Genomic DNA, 19,961 nt, shown 5'->3' on the forward strand with positions numbered 1-19,961 from the left:
TTTCACGTTATAATTTAAGGGTCTTCTAAGTGTCTCAGCACTTACTTTCTCTGAAACGGTGCAGTGCAGGTCCATCAAACTGCTTTTCCATTTGGACTTTTCTGCACATTGGGTGCTTTTATCATTTGTGTTGCATACCAATAAGAATAAGCTTCACTATAAAACTACCATCCAGAGCAAACAGTCATCTGACAAAGGGCAGTCTATTGTTTCTGTCACACGAACCTTCTGTCTGCATAAAAAGGAGGCACCATTAAGCATTCGTACACCAATAGCTCTCCACTCCAGTCCAGCGGCCCTAACACAATTTTTCGATATGCTCCTCCGTTGCTCTCCTGAAGCCTTAATGCGTTTCATTATTTTACAAGTTGGTACTTGAACAAATCAGTGTAATTTAAGGTCAGAGCCTGTTCATTCCCTTCTCCATAATAATACTGGTGGTGAGTTTTCGGTTGACAAATGCCATCAGATTATTAACCCCCCCCCCCCAAAAAAAAGACATCATTCGTGTGTCCTTCGATATGTCCTTAAATGTTAAACACATGTCCCTTGTTTCTAGATTTAAGTAATGTGTTCCCTGTTACTTTGAAAACTAATTGTAGCTTTGATTCTAAACTGTGCCACTTCATCTTTTAACTATCAAAAATCCTTCAAAAGTCTTCATCAAAGATGGTTTAAATCCATCTCAGCATACCAAAAACCCACCATCTTCTTTCCACAATTTAAGAAATGTAAATGTCTGAAAGCCTAACATCCCTGTTTTACTGTTAGATACACAGAAAACTGAAATCTTACACTGGTGGGCTGAGCTGCTGTAGTGCCACAGCGTTCAGACGTTGAGTTGCAGCGCCCTCTAGAGAAGCCGTTTTGGGTAAAGAGCAGCCGCAGCCACTGATTGGATCATCTGGTTTGGTTAAAAACCACAGACAAAGACAGAAGGTTTCTCAGCAAAACCAGTCAACTCTGAGCCCTGATAAAAAAAAAACAACCAAAAAACTCATCAGGTCGGTTAACTACGAATCAAAGAATAAAAATCTGACGGATGAAGTGTTGGAGCTAACTGTAAGCGGATAACTGATAGATGAGCATGTTCTGAAAAATAGACTGAATAGGTAGCTCGAGGCCTTTAGCGGGTCAACCTATTCATCCGTGTCAACAAAGTCACGAATGACACACTTCCGTGTACACATTGGGTCTAGATGCCAGATGAATAACGTGCCACAGACTTTTACAATTTTGTTCTCATTTATGCTTGCAGAAGCTACAGAGAACATGCACACTTTTCCACATGAACACCTTTTTGAAAATCTTACTGAATAAATTAAGCTCAACTAACAGCAGGTGTGTGTGTGTGTGTGTGTGTGTGCAGTTGTGTTCTGTTCACCATCATTTGTTCCTCATCAGTCTCAGAACATCATTTGTGTGGGGGATATCTAAAAGGGGGGAAGGTAGGCTGTGTCTGGGGAAGGTTTGGAGCATTAAGCTGAACATCATTAATTAGCATTGTTAATGAAGGCCCGCTTGATACTTGATTTGTTGCCGGGTCCAAATGAGACATAAAGCACACTGTAACAGTGGGGATATGTGCAACTCTGCAAATTCTTTTTGTGAAAAGATCTTTCACATTGGTCTTAAACATAAATCATGAATATAAGAAACCTAAAAAAAAAAAAAAAGTCTTGTCAAAATATCTTCCTCACAGTCACTGTGTATCGGTGCCTGGACACCGATAGAAAGATGTTCCTCCAACCTATTCTCACATTATTTCATTAAACAAACCAAACTTCTCAAAAAGTTTTAAATGAGTTGCACATATGAAGGCCGCTCAGCAGCTCTGTCAGAGAAAATTCAAGCAGATGAGGAGTAAAGATGGAACAAATATTTGTTGATGAAAAAGTCAATGACACACATTAAATGTCCACCAGGTGGCGGTGTCACTCTGCAGATATCTGTGTTGTGGCAGCATGAGTTTTCCAAGAATCAAAAGCAGGCTTTATTACAAGTCTTTAACCATCGAACCAAAGGAATAAAACACCCTTATTTTTCAAGTGGAAAGAGCAGTAAAACGAGGAGTTAATGACACAAAACAGGCACTCCAGAGGTGGTGCTGTTCATCTAGGTTGACCAGTGGATTAGTAGCCAATGTTGACGAGTAGATGAACACGAATGTGTACCTTCTGACTGTTGTATTATTACGTTTCTGCTTTGATTCAAGGGGGAAAGGTGGCTCAGTTGGTGTGAATTTATAGGGATTATTTTTTTTTTATCCCGAAGAAAGGTTGTGTGTGGTGTGGTCGGTGGCGTAGTGGGTTAAGCAGACACCTCATGTACAGAGGCTACAGTCCTCGCTGCAGCTGGCCCCAGTTCGAGTCCCGCGCCGGACGGCCCTTTGCTGCATGTCTTCCCCCTCTCTCTTGAGCTGTCCTGTCCATTAAAGGCATAAAAAGCCCTAGAAAGGTTGTGTGAAGTATTTATGAGCAGTTAGTGTCTCACCTGCAGCAGACATCAGGACGCTCTGGAGAGTCGAGGAGAAATCCTGAAGGAGAGGTCAGGTCACTTTTCAGAACTTAAAACAAACATCAGACTTGTTTCATAGCGTACAGTTGGGCATTACATTTGCACATTAAAAAAAAAAAAAGTTAAAGAGAGGCGAGTCAGGCTTTTAAAGAACTATGGAAATATGATTTTTCAAAATGAACCATCCCATAGCCTAACCCGTGCAGCTTAGTTCTACAATGTTAGCAAATCAAAATAAAAACATTAATTTAAATGGCAGCTTAAGCATGTTTAGAGGTGTGCCTATCAAAGTTAGTCATTTATACGGGCAGGCACCCTTCCAACATCTCTTGAGAATCTTATTAGTTCATTTTGGCTGCTTCAGTTGGCATTTTGGGGTTAGATCTGTAGAGTTTTGAGTCACAGATGACGCAGAGCAACACCAACGTTCTTTGTTTGATAAAACAGTGACAAAATAATCAACAGATGTCAGGTGATGTAGTGTAAAATCAACTATATATAGCATCTGTTGAAACCGCTGTGTTCGTTTTTATTTTATTTATTTTTTAAGATCGGTGAAAATTCCCATCTGTGACCAGCTAGTGAGTGTCTCTTATGTCACTGCTGTTAATTCAAGATTTTTCCCTTTCTTCCCTGGCAGAAGACATAATGACACCGACCTGAAAGCATTCAAGAAAAACCCACAGCAGAGTTTCTCGATTCCGTGTGTCAACAGCGTCCCTTCACTTGCTTTCACGACGCTAAATGACTACAGTAAAAATCGGCCACAGCGGTGCAATTCTGACCAGTGTCAAAGCTGTTTGTGTGCATCTATTTTTGTCACGATGACATGGGAAATCAATCCAACTGTTCAGATAACAACTGACATAATAAAAATTAAAAAAAACAACAACATACTTTTGTGGGAAAATATACACGTGACAAGACAGAAGAAAACATTATGCAAGAGTCAAGTGATGTCTACTTTTATTTAAATTAAATCATATAGGACTTTTAAAGCATTTTATTATTTACCAAAAACACTAACCTTTTTCTCAATTAGATTTTGTCTCTCATTAATAATCACTATATATTCATAGGTGCTAGGCAGGAAAATGGAAGGAAAATATAGGCGCACGGTAGGTCAAACAGTACTGAAAGCATATATATAGGAACTGGCTGTAAACAAAAGTAAAAGGCACAAACATACTGCAATAGACAGAGAAAAGGTACTATAAAAAGTGATAGATGTTAGGTACATACATACTTTAAATATATGTTAGAATTTTTGCCATAATTTCCCCCTGCAGGTGAAGCCATTTTTTCTTTTTCAATTTTCTTTAATTTGTTTTCATTTTTTTTTCTCCTTTTCCATCATTTTGTAGGAATGTTAGATAATTTGTGCAGATTACACAGCTAATATTTGTCATGGGGAGTCATGCAGAGTAATATATGGTTAGGCTATGAATGATGAACTGATGTAAACATTATTTAATAAAAAAAAAAAAAAGAAAAAAAAAAGCACTTTCCTTTTATCAATCGTATTATAAGTCCGTGCCTGTGCTTCATCTCTTAAAAAATATGTCTCGTGTGATTAAAAGTGTAATCATTTGCACATCAGAATCTCTAAAAGTAACATGTATGCATTTATATAAAAACGTTTTTGCCTTTCCCTCCTCTAGTAATTGAAAAAAAAAAAAAGAAAAAAAGAACAAGAAGAACAAAAACAAGAGAACAAAAATAGAATTCATGTTGATTTTTTGTGGTCATAGCCCAAATACAACAATACGAGCGACTGGATCAGCGGTAGAAGAAAATCTGCAACGCCCGTCAGGTTTACAGTCTCTTAGGTGTCTTTATAAAAAGCAGATCGAAGCAGGAATCGTGGTGGGACAGTGCAGTCATTCTTGATGTATGTATATTCCCCCGTCTCTATGGTCGTCAGAACTGTTCAAGTAATCTACAACGACACAGACAAGAACAAACGCACAAGTCAGTCATTTCTTACAGGCTTCATTGCGCGACCCACGAGAAGGTCCGAGCCCCTTTGAGTCCATTCTTTCCGCTCACCTTGACTCTTTCTTGGACTTCCTTTTTTTTTTTTTTTTAGAACAGGCCGCAGTCCTTCAGGTTGTTCTTGATGATGACGTCGGTGACGGCGTCGAACACGAACTGCACGTTCTTGGTGTCAGTGGCGCACGTGAAGTGGGGGTATATCTCCTTGCTGCCCTTCTTCTTGTTCAGGTCCTCGAATTTGGTCTGGATGTAAGCTTGGGCCTCCTCGTACTTGTTGGGACCTGAGAAACGGGGGTGGGGGGGAATAAATGAATAAAAATCTCAGACGAGCTTCGTCGCTCTGCAAAACTCGTGTAAAAGCAGTCGTCTGATACGGCGAGACAGTTGCATTCTTTCTCAACCAATTAAACTCATTTCAGCGGGTCCAGTTGTTTTCCTCAGTGCTGGATCAGTATGCGGGAATTTTCCTGGCAACAGTTTGCATCTCTTTGTAGCGGTAGGCTACTATTCCATCTGAGCCACAGAGAAAGCCTCATTTTCCATGAAAAAAAAAAAAAAAAAAAAAATACCAGGTGACGACTGAAAAATGCTCAAAGCCAAAGACAAAATAGAAGAGTATGTCCCAAACCGCCAGACTTCTGAAACTATCCAGACACAAAAATATGAGAAAAAAAGCCAAAAAAGCCACATCATACAACACATCTTTCTCACATTCATTACATCTACCAGTCCTTACACTAATGATCACTTATATTTGTCTCTGTTGATGTTCACTTTCAATATAATTTCATATTTCTACATAACAAATGTGTTGATGTCATCCATTTGCAGCTGCCTGGACAGCACCTTGGTAACAGAGGTAAATCCTCCATTAACACCAGATGTTTAGAAGTTTTGGAAAAACTTTCAGAACAGCAGGAGTTGGTTGGAGTAGAACCTTTGGGTTTTTCCAAGAGACTGCCAGGGAATCAAAGAACTGCTCATTTGTGAGACTTAATAAGAGTGCTAAACCAAAAGAGGTACAAACTAGGGGCCTAAAACTTTGGTCTCGTTTTAGGAGAGAAGGCGAAAGTTTAACACACTACTGTCGATATTTAACATATTTCAAGCTCCAATTCAGAGTCTTGCTTCTAAAAGCTTCATAAAAACAAATTAAGGCCAAAGTTATGGAAAAAAAGAGTGAATTATGTGGCATTGTAATGTGGAGGTAAACACTCAAAGCGGGTTTTTAACATTTTTGCTCTCCAGATTTCTTCTGGGTGGGCCAGAGATTAGCCTAACTTTGCTCACTGACAGAGTTCTCACACTTTATATGACCTCACCCAGCATGACCTCACCTCAACACTATAACAGTAGAAATACCGGAGGCCAGCAATTTACCAACTAGCCAACAATATCAAGTTATGCATCTTCCCTGTACGCCAGAAGCTCAAGAACAGCTCCTGTTTCTTGATTAAATATTCTAAGTATGACGAGATGAAAAAGCAGAGTGAAAATCCAAGCTGAAGAATCTGTACTGCAAATGGTGGGCAGCAACACACGTACTCGGAACTGAAGGTTTTTCTGTGGCGTGACGAGTACAAAATACATATCAATTGTTTTACACAGAGTTTTCAAAATGATTCTGCATTGTTAAGGTAGTTGAGAGAAGCTCTGTGGGTCTGTGTTGCACTTTTCATACCAGAGTACTCGGGGAAGCAGATGGTCAGAGGGCTGTGGGCGATCTTCTGCTCAAACAGGTCCTTCTTGTTGAGGAACAGGATGATGGACGTCTCTATGAACCACTTGTTGTTGCAGATGGAGTCGAACAGCTTCATGCTCTCGTGCATCCGGTTCTGGGTTTGGACGGGCACAAATGTGCAGATGAAGAGATTATTAGAGAGCAAAGTAAGGCCACAGAAAGGCAATAAGTCTGCCCACCCCCTCCCATGTAAACCTTTTCAATGGAAATTCAAGTGAAGAAATTGTTTGAAATCTAAGAGAGAAGCTTCACTCACCATCTCCTCATCCTCTGCCAGGACCAGGTCATAAGCACTCATGGCCACACAGAAGATGATGGCTGTGACTCCCTCAAAGCAGTGGATCCACTTCTTCCTTTCTGACCGCTGGCCTCCAACATCAAACATCCTGCACGGAAGCACGCAATGTAAGAATGTTGTTTTTAATGAGACAACAGATGGGCCTGGGCGTAGAAGAAACAACCCTTTTTCAAACTGACAGACCATCCAAACTGCTACAAGGTCGCTCCATTGAAACCCTGTCTTCAGGACAGGATGTCTGCCGCTCAGGCACCATCATTTCCCTGGCTTTTGCTGGCATTTTAGTAGAGTGCCGTTGCTGTGGTAACAGGAGGGCTTAAGACAAGGTTAGGGATGGCAGAGGCAGGTTTTTTTCCCTCTAAGATCCTGTATGACTTATTCATGAATATAGAGAAGACTTAGATGGACAAGAGGAGAGGATTCTCATCTGCACCAAACCAGATTTTTTTTCATCCAGTATCAAAAGGGAGAAAATCAGCTGACAGCTAAGGGGAAAAGCGTATGACCATCTGAGGCATCTTAGACCGGCACACTTTTTTCATCACACGTCAGTTCTCCTACAAAGCCGTTTTCATTTTTCAGAGTTTGGCTCATTCCAGCAGCACTTTCCCTCTCACAGAACGACCAGCTCGAGGCCGAGTAAGCAGAGCTCGGTGTAACGGTGACACACTTCAGACCGTTTACCTCAACGCGGCACTCATCTCCAGCACTGCTTACACAAGTCGCACACTGGAAATCACGCAGTGCAGCACTGAAGAGGCTGCAGGAGGTAAACATCTCTGGCTGGGTTAGGTTTATGTCCGTCACAGATTTATGCGCCGTGTCACCGCAGAGATCTGAACATTTTTTTTCCATGCCAGAGCACACAGTGACGCTCATTTCTGTGAATGTGATCAAAGACTAAAGTTAAGTCTGACTTGGTGCTTTTAGATGTCGAATATTCAACAAGAAATGTTGATGTTCATCAGTTTGCACGACACTAACAATTTCCTTATTTTTTTTCTTATTTTTTCCAGAGACTGAGCAATATGAGCACGCCTGAAGTACCCCGTGTCACACAGTAATGGAACGGATCCTCTGGATTTTTTGGACTAAAGTTAACCTCAGATCAGCTGCTGAAATGAGAAACACTTCAGAGGATGTGAGAAATAAAAACCTGTATATTTATCACTTTTCCAGAACAGGAACTGTTATTAGCCGACAAAACAGGCATAAAAATATTGCCGGTATGAATACTTGATTGATGAGCACAAAAACACAATTTTTCTCATTTGCTTTGGAACAATCTTCAAATGAGAGACATTACTGTTTATCACAAATCCCAAGATGCGCCGCCCCCCCCCCACGACTGCTTTCATTAAGATTTTAATGAGCGAGCTTTTCCTAAAACAAAGTGAACAGAGTAAGCCTCGTGATGAGACAATTTTGCCATTTTGCTTTGATGGCATCCATCTTGGATGCACACTTATCATGTAAATTGCTAAAGCAATGCTTCAAAATGCTCAAGCAAAATAAAAGATGTGTTTTTTGGTGTAGCTCATTCTCGAGGATGAATTTTTGTCACCGGAGGATCGTCAAACTAAGTCTTTACTCATCAAACATGTGGCTGTTATTGTGCAATCTGAAGTGGCTCTTTTGCAGGTCAAATTAAACACTGAGCTGCACAATCAAGTTTCACAAACATTTTCGTAGCGTTTCAGAAGATGAGGATAAGCTGTTGTGAGACAAACGGGGGGGCAGAGGCTCACTTGAAATGCAGGTCCTTGAAGGTGAAATGTGTTTCCACGATGCCTGTGGTCTTGACGCGGGTCCGCAGCACATCTTGCTGTGTGGGAATGTAGTCCGGCTTAGCTATCCTCTCCAGGTCATTAAGGTAGCTGATGGGCAGACACAAACATTCAAACACAGATTCAGAGCACTGCCGTCTGTTTCAGAAAGGGAAATAGTCTTAGATATGTCACGATGGTAAGAAGCAAGATGAAGAGTTATTGGTTTTTCCTCACACTTGCACTGAAAATTCCAACAGGACAAAGATGATTAAAGAGAATGGTTCATTCTCACTAAATGTGGAACGATTAAATACCGACTCTTAATCTTATAACAATACAATATAATCACGGAGTCATCAGGCTGTCAAATACAGATACTTTACATTATTTCTATATTTACCATATTAGCCACAAAAACAGCCTTGAGTTACAAATTGACCAAAATCGAGTAAGCTCTTTGTAACTGGGACACATGTGGAACATTTTTTATGTATGATATTCTACTTGCAGCTTTAGGTCAGAGAAACAGATGACGCGTGATGAATAACTCTGGTATCTGTAGTGTTTTCTGACAAACAATCACAGGCTTACGCTCTGGAAGAGACGGAAACTAAATTTACCCACAGAATACTGAGACAATACTCTTTTGAGCTCCTGCATATGAAAAGGCTAACTTCAGTTCAACTAATTCGCTATGATTCAACACAAAAGGCTGGAGGGCAACCATAGTTCACCTCGGTCTTTTGACACAGCATGCAGCAGCAGAAAAAAAGTGCACAAATGAAAAAAAAAAAACTAAACAAACAAACCTTGGTACTATGTAATCCCAGGCACACCACAGCCCAAGTGCAAATATTTGAATCTTCATACTACTACTTCATACCACGTGTGTGACAGTTTAATCATAGTCCCACTCCCCACAGAGAGAGCTTTAGGCTGCTTTCGTAGAGCACACGCCAGACTTCCCGGCGTTTGATTGGGTCATTGTGTTCATAAGCCCTTAAGAGATATAGAACGTGGTTCTCAACCTCAGAGTGACAGAGGCTCAAAGGAAAAAGAATGGTTATGCGTAAGATACTGGCACGATAGGAGCATGTTTAATACGGTTGTCGTGTAAACAACACTGAGAGACAGGACTGAAGCGGGCTAAATCTGCAGCACAAAGTACAATCACAGTACGAGTAAAGATTAGTGGGAGATTATCGCAGTGGTAATAGGAGGCATGACTCTTCCTTCTCTCACACTTTATCTTTCCCTTCCTTTCTCTGGCTCTCTTCAGGTGCTCCGACATTGGTTTAGGGTCCAGTGAGAGACTCGTGTTGTCCTCCTTTATATCAACCTCGCTAGCTCCGGATTAAACACTACACATTGTCCAGCCTCCCAACTGTTTTCACAGTGTGTTTCCAGGTCCCCTCAGCTTTAACAACAGCTGAGAAGCAGAGGTGGAGGAGCTGCGATTACACAAGCCAACACAAACGCAAAGCAATGTCACTCTCCCAAGGAGTTAAATACTGCCTCGACTGCAGAGCAGCCATTTGTGAAACCCTTAACACTCCCCCGATGGCTTACAGCACAATCTGGAGGTGTCATAGTATTATCAAAGGCCTTGAATTATCAGACACCAATCAGAGCAATTTATTCCTGTTGCAGCTTGTAGGCAGATGGTGGTGAACAGGGCTTTGTATTTTCTAGACTTTCATATCGGAGCAGCAGTGCATCCCTGAGGGGTTAGAGAGATAACCACCTCTCACCTCTTACCAGAGTGTCTCACATTTGCCTCAAGCTCTCGCCGTTATTACACTGGTAGATGAGAACCATGTGGCCAGCAAATGGAGCACTCAATAGAAGAGGGTCATTGAGGTAATTAAGACCTTCACAGAGAGACTGAGACAGACTGGATTGCCGCTGCAGATAAGCAACACAACCGGTCTTTAAAGGCAAATCCACTTGCAAGACAAAACATTTGTGTCTTCATTATTTATGAATGCTTAAAGGGGATAGTTCGCCTCTTGTATGACATCCCATACTAGCATTATTATTTATGAACATTTTCTTACCCCCTGCTGTGTCCTGTGAGCAGAGTTCCAGCCTCGTTTTAGCGTTGACAAAGGTGATACGAAGGTAGAGAGAAAATAGCACCAAGCGATGCGAGGTCTGACTTTTTCCTGGACAACGATTTTGTGATGCAAATGTATTACTCTTTTGAACCCATATTGTTTGAGAAGCAAAACGCTTTTTTTTCGCGACCCCAGCCAACTAGCCGGACTACCTTTGTCAATGCCAAAACGAGGCTGGAACTCGGCTCACAGGACGCAGCGGGGGGTAAGAAAATGTTCAGAAATAATATTGCTACTATGGGATGTCATACAGCTTCATGTCAAAAGAGGCGAACTATCCCTTTAAGCTGCGATTGTAAAAAAAAAAATTGTTTTTAAAAGAAAAAAAAGAAGACAGAAGCAGCTTTTTAACCGAGTGGACTGACACAGAAGTATTAAAGTGACAGCTGTAAAAAGAGCTGGTTCAATTCTCTAAAAGCTGGGAAGTTTCAATGTTTGTTGTTTTATGATCAGCACACTGTACATTGGATCATCCCAGACTAAATTAAAGTGGCTAATAAAGTCCAACGACTCCTTATAGTAACAGTCAAAGTGACCCTCAATTATTCACAGAAAAAAAAAAAAAAAAAAAACAGATTTGTAGCGGTGATGTGTAGATCAAAATGACTTTTCTGGAGATAATGAAAGTCTAGTTAGTGAAAATTTTACACAGCTATGTTGAGACTAAACAATCCTGCTGGTAACTCACTAGGCTGCAGAGTCATTCAGCTGGTACTCCCGGGCCCGTGTGAAGCAGCTCTGGACGCCACCGTCCGCCCACAGTCGTTGGATGATGTTAGCTAAGTCCTCTGGCAGGGTACCCTGCTCCTCTGCAGATGCAGACAGCGCAAACAGCTGGCGGGAATCGTCCTGAGAGAAGACAAACACACACGCACATATTTGTGTCGATAGTAACAAGAATCTTACAGAATAAAACAGTTTTATAAGTTAATATATGTTTTCTTTATAATGCAGCGAGGTGATGAGGACGAGGATGTATTGCATAGGACTTTCTCTCTAAAGGGCAAGTGGAGGACCAGACTGCATTTTGTGAGATGCTAATAGTTCGGAACTGTTTAAAAAAAAAAAAAAGACTAAGCTACAAAACTTCAATGACTATTCATTCCTTCTAACTGCAAAGTCCCCTTCACGATCTACTATGGAACCAACTATCAAAAAGAAAAGAAAAACAGAGCAGCAAATTCCTTAGACTGCTCAAACTTATTTTCCCAAAATAAATCGGATGGGCTCAGCGATTATCAGAGTGCTGCTTCACCAAATTCAAGCCATCCGTGTGTCATTCCCCTTTTAAAGAATGCAAACATCTGCCTAGCTGATTCTGAAACTGGGTAGCTGGAAAAATCTGGTCAATTTGTCAAGAAGAAGAAAAAAAGAAAAAAAAAACGCTGCACGTTGTTCTTTCTTCTTATTTGAAGTTCCTGCATCCGCACACACTCCATAGTATGAAAGGGGAAGGAACAGACAAGCAAATAAAATGTGATTAAATCATGTGTCCAACTTTTTTGAATGACAAGAACAATCAGGGTGCAATCAAATGACCTAACATGAAGCCATTGCACATGTGATGAGTCAGCAGGGAGTTTACGTGAATGTTGCTCTGCCTCTTGATAAGTCATGCTGCAAAGACTCTTTTTGTAACCTTGGACATTCGAGTTAAAGGAACGTTACTTAAACCGCAAGCAATGTTTGCTTTACACACACACGGCTTTCAGGTTAATTCTTCCCCCTTTTAAACTACCTAAGCTGCTGCTTAGCCAAGACAAACACCAGCTGGATGGAATATTTATAAAAAAAAAAAACTAAAAAAAAAACTGAAAGCATTTTGTACAATAATGTGAATATAATCAAAATGTCGCAACAGCTCACTGACTAGCAGCATTGGACCCTTGTCCCTCTATGTTTAACACTGGACAATGACTTACATAAACTTTTGACACTGGCTACTGAGGGCAGACTTCCATGAATTGGTTAACCATTATCTGAGTCCATCTCAGGGGTTGGTCCCAGTAGGTGAAGCACAGGTAGCGCTCTACATGGTACTCTTTACTGTACACAATAAGGTGGTCATTCAAATGAGTGATAAACTGTTCCTTCCTGGATTCAGAACACAATGAAGAAGAACACCGGGGCCCTTTCATACAGTCTATGGCTGTATCGTCTCTCCTTAAAGTGATACTCTGGAGTAGATTCAACCTGGGGTCATTTGAACCGTGACATCCAGCCAAGTAGCCCACCCGCATTTTTTTCGATATTGGCTGAACATCAGCTGAGTTACTGAGTTATCCCGAATAGCTTCGTACAAGGGTTAATGGATCCTGGTCCGTATCTCCAAAATTACCACACTAAAATCACATGCCATGACACCAAACTTCTACAGTAGGACAAATATGGTCTGTACTCACAAAACGATGCATTTGGAAGTTTGAAAATAGTCCAGTAGTTTATTATTATCAACACAAGCCTGATAGCTTCTCTGCTGCTAAAGCTGCGTCGACGTCACTTCAGGGAGCTGGGAGCTTCAAAGTAAGATGAGGGTTGATCTACTACTGTAGACAACAAAGTATATGCTATATTCTACATGTTTTTTTATGAATTTTTTATGTTGTAGAGTTGTGAAATTATTTGATCAATGGAGAAATTGAGCAGCCTTGCTTTGTTGTCTACAGTAGTAGATCAACCTTCATCTTACATTGAAGCTCCCAGCTCCCTGAAGTGACGTCGACGCAGCTTTAGCAGCAGAGAAGCTATCAGACTTGTGTTGATAATAATAAACTCCTGGACTATTTTCAAACTTCCAAATGCATTGTTTTGTGAGTACAGACCATATTTGTACTACTGTAGAAGTTTGGTGTCATGGCATGTGATTTTAGTGTGGTAATTTTGGAGATACGGACCAGGATCCATTAACCCTTGTACGAAGCTATTCGGGATAACTCAGTAACTCAGCTGATGTTCAGCCAATATCGAAAAAACTGCGGGTGGGCTACTTGGCTGGATATCACGGTTCAAATGACCCCAGGTTGAATCTACTCCAGAGTATCACTTTAAACAGGCCAAAGAACAGGCAAGATAAAGATCATAATAAAACCTGGAACTGTAACATTGCACGGACACTCCCAGTCTCTGTTAAAGTTAACATCCCACATAAATATGTCAGGACTAGAAAACTGAAGAGGCTTAAAAAGTGAAAGAGATCTTGGAGAAGAAAAAAAGAAAAAAAATCAAAAGAGTATTTAAAACAGACATGCAGTACAGACACGAACGTGTCAGCAAATCTGACCTGAAATTAGGTGATTATGAGTCACAAGAAGTTCTCAGGTTTTGGTGGAAGTCTTTATGAGCCATCTAGACAATTGAAGAAAAGCTATCATTACTGGTAAGTCAATAGGACTACCAGGTGCTATTTGAGAACTATTTGGGGACCTTGCATACATAGTCATGCCTTCATTTCCTGCCAGACATGACAGTGTATTCTTAACACACAAATGAAAAGATGGGACAAGGCAGTTCTGGGACACGCTGATTATATAATACAGTTGAATAAGAGCTATTCCCTCTCGTTGTTACCTTTTCTTTTAAAATCAGGTATATGAAATGCTCAAAGCTCAAAGCCCCCAAGGGGAGAAGGTGCAAAGCAAACGCAGGAATTTGTGAAACTTTAGAATCTATCCTACAGAATCTGCCATGCAGAGTCAATCCTGACACACACTGTGCAGGCAAAAGGCTCTTTTCACATTTAACTAAAATCTGCGTAACCTTGCTTGCATACTTTAAGTAACCTTGGCATGAATTAAAAGCCTGAGAAACAAACAAGGCAAGTAGAAATGTGTGACATCTGGTGGAGTTTTTCTGACAGCGGAGAAGGAAGGCCAACAAAACTACAAACACATTTTTTAATAAACTTCATCGCTGTTAGATAAAACTCCGAAAATGGAGTACATGAATCACGGTGGTGAAACATAAGAGGAAGGAATGCAATTTTCTCTTCATCTCTTCTCATGAGTAACGCCTGACTTTCATTTCTGCGATCTTATCCACTTCCTGGGTGGGGCCCCACTGAAAGGTGGCTGTTTACGGGCTGCTTTAGCAGACACACTTTGACTTATGCGAGGTCAGGAAACGCACGTCTTTACAAATGTCATCTTCAGCAGCAGCTCCTGAGGGTTCACATTCCCAGTAGAAATGATCACTCCTTATTTAAGAGATCGGCACAAGTTCTGCTGCCTCAGATCCTCTCGGATAAATTTGAGCGGTTAAGACAAAGGTAGGTTAAAAGTTTGTTGAGTTTTTTTTTTGTTTTCTTTTCCTCCAAAATGAGTGAACTGAGTGCAGCTTTAGTGAACTGTCCCTTAGCAAGTTCACTGTAGGTTTGTTGGTAAATAATTCAGCATTCAGCCACTGAAACAGTTCAAACTGAGTTCAAATGACATGGGAATGGTGAAGCACGTAAACCTATGCCTGAATTAAAAAAAGAAAACAAACAAACAAAAATATTGATAAGAGGAGCCCCACACATTCTTCAGGCGGTAACATTCCCAATATCATTTCATTCATGCCTCGCAGTCACAGAGAATGAGACCTACCGCTCTGGCAGCATCCTCGTAGACAATCTTGAGATTGGCCATGGCTTTGATGATGGCCATAATGGACTGAATTGTGTTACTGTAGACAACCGCTCTGTACTGCTTACACTCCTCTTCTGAGTAGCCATCCTCGTGAATAATCCTGGAAAAGTTCAAAGAGAAGTAGGGGGATGTCAAAAAAAAAAGAAAAAAAAAAGAAAAAAAAAAAAAGACAACAACCTCAGCACAATTCATGTCAAGTTTGAAGTTTAGTCAAGTATGTATGAAACATCGATGCTATTAAATGCCAAACAAATGAGGCATCTTAACTGGTTCTCTCTCAATCATCTTTTCGACCATTTTGTCAAAATTTCGAGTCATCATTTAACTGATATCAATCATTTAAGAAACATCAAGTTCTGCACAAGCACTGCTAGGTGGACAAACGAGACGCAATTCAAGTTTTTGTGTCTTTTGCTCGAAGATGCTAAAACAAATCTCAACTTTCCTTATTGAGGCGTGGACATGAAAAGTAAGAGAGAGGGGGTTTGAAAAAGCACGAGGCTGAGAAAGAAGCTGCTGGGATGGAAACCAAACTGAACCATCTCCCCTCGGTGTGTCACAGCCAAAAGTGTTCAGAGGTTGTGTGGTGGGCTGAATGGGAACTAATTCAAATTCAAGCGAGCTCCCTGTGAAGCACAGTGAGGCACGGCCAAAATGACTGAAAGCCTGTGGTGTTTTCACCCTCTTACAAACAATACAAATTATCTGTGAAGCATCATCACCCGAATCAGCCACTTGTATCTCTCTTATTTCACCAAATGCACAACTGTAAATGTACATTTACTAGTTTGTTGTTTTTTTTTTTTTAAATGTTAACACCATTATTACGACAGTCGTAATTCATTTTATCATTTGTTTTATTTATTCAGTTTAAACTACAATTTGCTTCGGTAGCTTACTAGTTAACAGTCTTTGGAAATTATTTATGTAAAAGAAAATACTTTGTTATTTGCCTCTAAATCCATATCATAGTACAATGCTGCACAGATTATGGTGACTTTGGAGTACACCCAAATAGTGAAAAAGCTAAACCTTTCAGAAATTGGCCAAATACAGGTCAACAGCAAAACCAAAAAAAAGCAACTTACAAAGCCAAGAGATCAGTGTGGAAGAATTCTGCATCAACACCTTACAGTTTATGATTAAAAATTCAGAGTAAAGAGGTTTATAAATTACCAGATAAAGGTGATCTACAAACCAACCAAATTTGCCAAAGTCCTTAACTTTGCACTTCTGATAGTTCAAGTACATTATCGATGTTCCACATGTCCAATCAACTAATCACTGTAGACTTATGTGACTTGGACAAATCACAGAAGACCCGCTTCACACACAGTTCCCCTCACAAAAACTCTGAAGTAGAAGCTAAAAAGTATCTTCTGGGATGTACAATCAGCCACAGTTCCTGTGGTGCAGACACAATTAAAACAGGTCAACTGCTTCCAGTAGTTATAAGAGCCACGAAAGGTTGCTGCACTCTGAAAACCATGCTGCACTGACTGTTGAACAGTTTTTTCCTGTTGTTGTCTTTTTTCCTCCAAATCAATTTTCTGTCCAATATTTTGTGGATGAGTTGGAAATAGACTCCATGACGCAATAGAGTAACATATTTAAGTCAACACCATCCCAACACTCCATTGTTATGAATGGGTCTACAACGCATTAGCCTGAAACTAGCCAATTATGTCATCTAGCTGTGTATCTGACTACTATCTAGCTAACTACTCAGCCTTCATTACACAAATGCATCTGTCCTGGATGCTAGAAACTGGGTCATCAGCGGAAATTGCTGAGGAGTTCTGAGACGAAAACGAATTAGATTCATTTTGTGAAAAGCAAATCTAACAAGTGGGGCCCAAGATGTAAGTAGGCCACACATCTCCTCTTTCAATAAGATTTATTTATGCTCATTGGACTGAAGATCTATGTTAACAATGTTGTTGTGCAGTTGTTAGGAGACAGTATGTGCTGGTAATTACTACAGTTACACACTGTGGATTCATTTTGTAAAGAGCCACTGCAAAGGTTAGAGGGCTACACATCTGCACGGCAGAATGTAGTAACACATAATAGAGTAACTACAGTAAGTAGACACTCATTGGACTGATTCTGTGCAGAGCCGTAGTGATGAGGAGCTGGAGATCACCGACACCATCAGACAGTGGATTTCCAGGACTCAGCTCAGATTAGTAGTACTGCGTCTCTATTCTCTCCCTGTCCCGCTCGTGTCTACAATGTTTCACATCAGGCTGATATCTGGTGTTGCATCATCAGCAGAACATGGCCACAAGTGAGTGTAAGTTGCATAGTTCAAACCCTGCTGGTAACTTCATCCACAACTGTGAGAGAGAGCAAAGTACTTTTGGGCTTCAGTGTTCGTTTGTGGCTTCACATCTGAGCCGTTTGGTTTGGTTAAAACAGACTCAGGGACACGCGCCGCCAGCATCTCAGAGCAAAGAACACCGAGCACTCATTTTCAAATGATTTTAAAGCCAAAATTGATATTCCTGGTGACTGTTTTATTCATCGATGTTTGGCACTGTGCCTTACTCAGACCAATTCTCTCAATATCACTTAAGTGTGAAAATTGGACTATTTTAGATCTATTCACATAGAAATGGATTATTTTTGCAGAAATATTTATTGATTCACTGCGTTTCTAATTCAGCCAAGGACAAAGTTTCACTTGAAGAATGTGCATAAACGTACGTGGAAACACAGTTTATGCAATGGGATTTTTGTCTGTACTGGAAATAAGTGCTTCAGACATTTATGCAATACAAACTGCTCAGACATAAATAGTGGCAAGGATCCAGAAACCCAATTATATAATTACTAGATCTGTTAAAACATTACGCTGGCATTCATGATGGGAGGAAAAGCAAAACAATGAGTAGTCACTCACTTCATCTGCTTCACAATGGTGCTCTTCCCTGACTCTCCAGCACCTGCAGAGAGAACAAAAACAGGCAGAGGTTAAAAATACGCTCCCGTTAGCAGAAAAATGTAAACAGGCTGCCAGCAAGGATGTCTCACATGTGAACTCTTGTCTCACTCCCCCCACCCCTTCCTACAACTAAGAGCTTTGGCTTCAGATCATTTTCATCCTGACCAGTCTCCTGTTCTCCCTCACTGCTTACCTGCAGAATTCAGCTACTTTAGCTAAAAGCCAGCCAGCTGAATCTATAGTCTGAAATCTGAGGGCAGTACAGTGTTGCCTTAATTTCACAGCAGGAACATGCCAGACATTTGCAATACCTGAATGAACACAAACCCACGACCAGAATCTCCCCTTTTATTCTTTCAAGACAAGTTAGTTTATTGTGGTCAATGTTTTAATGGACACATATCGTACTGACAGCATATGGGCTTTCTTATCATCTGCTGTGTTTATTCTAACAGCCTGAGGCCACTGGAGAGAGCTCGCCTACCACAAGGAATCAACACACACACACACACACACACACACACACACACACACACACACACACCCAGGGGTGCCTGTCAGTACAGCCTCCATTCGTACTAGCCTGGGGTGAAGTCTTTCCGGGATGACCCTCAAAATACACAACTACGCAGCATGAAGCACGCACATGCACAGTGAAGCCTCTGGGCAGCAAAAGGCCAGAAATTTTCCACAGACAGCTGTCAGATCCGACTCTTCTGTGGAACAGGAGTTCAGATTGGCTAATAAACCGAAACGTATCTAGCCTTGAAATGACAAAAGTCAAAGATTACGACAGTGCAGGGGTGTTACTGAAGTTGAATAGAAGTTCATAATTGCTACAAAATGTAAAAGGAAGAAAAGAAGAAAAAGGCCCAGTCTCAGCAGTCTGAGTGAACAACGAGGGGAAAAGGAGTTTCTGTTCAAACACGCAGACACATTGTGACAGTCTAACTGTTACAACAGCCTCATGTTTGGGAAGTTCCGACTTCCCGCACCGATAAAGATTTACAAAACATACCATGATTTGGCTCGAACTTATGCTGCTGCTCAGGTTGTGGGCCACATTGTTAAAACGGAGAAGGAGGGAGAGAAAGAAAAGCTCCGCCTGGCTCACAGCACTGAGCGTGAAGGGAACACTGGAAACGGATTTCCCGTTTAAGAAAAGGAGAACAATTAAGATGCTGGCTGATTCGAAAGAAATGGACAAAGTGCGCTCCATTTAAATGTGGTTATTTTGCCCGAATACAGATAGAATACTCAGCCATTAATAAATCATGCATACCATTATAAACTTTTCTGTTGTATTTCAGCTGGTTAAACCCACGTCACTGGTGTGACTGTAAAGCCAACCTCACACACAAGTCATGTAAAATTTAATCCATTTAAATGTCGCTTAGACTGAAGCATTAAAAATACAAATGTGTTGTAATATGGGATTTAAATACTTGAGACCATTTAAGCTCGCACCAAAAACAAAGAGGAGGGCATCACACTTCTACAACCATCAACATCCTGTCTTGACACAAAGCCATCTGACTTCTTTAAAACTATTGTAAGCTCTGTCCAAACAGATTTGCAACAAATAATAAACTGCTCACTTCAATCAGGCACGTTTCCTAAACCCTTAAAAGTAGCTGCCATCAAGCCACTCATAAAGACAACATTGGATGCTTCCATTTTAACCAACTACAGACCCATCTCAAATCTTCCTTTTATAGCCAAGATTGTTGAGAAAGTGGTTTTTAATCAACTCAGTAACTTCTTGAACTCCAGTGGAATCCTTGACAAATTTCAGTCAGGCTTCCGACCTCACCACAGTACAGAAACGGCTCTTATTAAAGTGTTAAATGACATAAGGTTGAACACTGACTCATGCAAGGTGTCAGTTCTGGTCCTGTTGGATCTTAGTGCTGCATTTGACACTGTGGATCACAGTATACTGCTGAACAGGT

At 40.8% G+C, this 19,961-nt stretch overlaps 1 protein-coding gene across 1 annotated transcript in view; it reads right to left on the reverse strand.

The window, feature by feature from the left end:
* Nucleotides 1–3,466: 3,466 nt before the first annotated feature.
* Nucleotides 3,467–19,961, reverse strand: part of LOC142377139 (guanine nucleotide-binding protein G(i) subunit alpha-2-like) — a 66,214-nt gene continuing 49,719 nt past the window's right edge. Inside the window, exons 2-9 of the mRNA XM_075460951.1 lie at nucleotides 17,968–18,010; nucleotides 15,021–15,162; nucleotides 11,126–11,286; nucleotides 8,300–8,428; nucleotides 6,510–6,639; nucleotides 6,194–6,347; nucleotides 4,567–4,793; nucleotides 3,467–4,456 (exon numbers count right to left, since the gene is read on the reverse strand). Coding sequence (XP_075317066.1) covers nucleotides 4,603–4,793; nucleotides 6,194–6,347; nucleotides 6,510–6,639; nucleotides 8,300–8,428; nucleotides 11,126–11,286; nucleotides 15,021–15,162; nucleotides 17,968–18,010 — 950 coding nt within the window. The 3' untranslated portion in view covers nucleotides 3,467–4,456; nucleotides 4,567–4,602. The remainder of the gene's footprint in view (nucleotides 4,457–4,566; nucleotides 4,794–6,193; nucleotides 6,348–6,509; nucleotides 6,640–8,299; nucleotides 8,429–11,125; nucleotides 11,287–15,020; nucleotides 15,163–17,967; nucleotides 18,011–19,961) is intronic.

Source organism: Odontesthes bonariensis, chromosome 3, assembly GCF_027942865.1.
Source record: "Odontesthes bonariensis isolate fOdoBon6 chromosome 3, fOdoBon6.hap1, whole genome shotgun sequence".
Classification (NCBI taxonomy): domain Eukaryota; kingdom Metazoa; phylum Chordata; class Actinopteri; order Atheriniformes; family Atherinopsidae; genus Odontesthes; species Odontesthes bonariensis.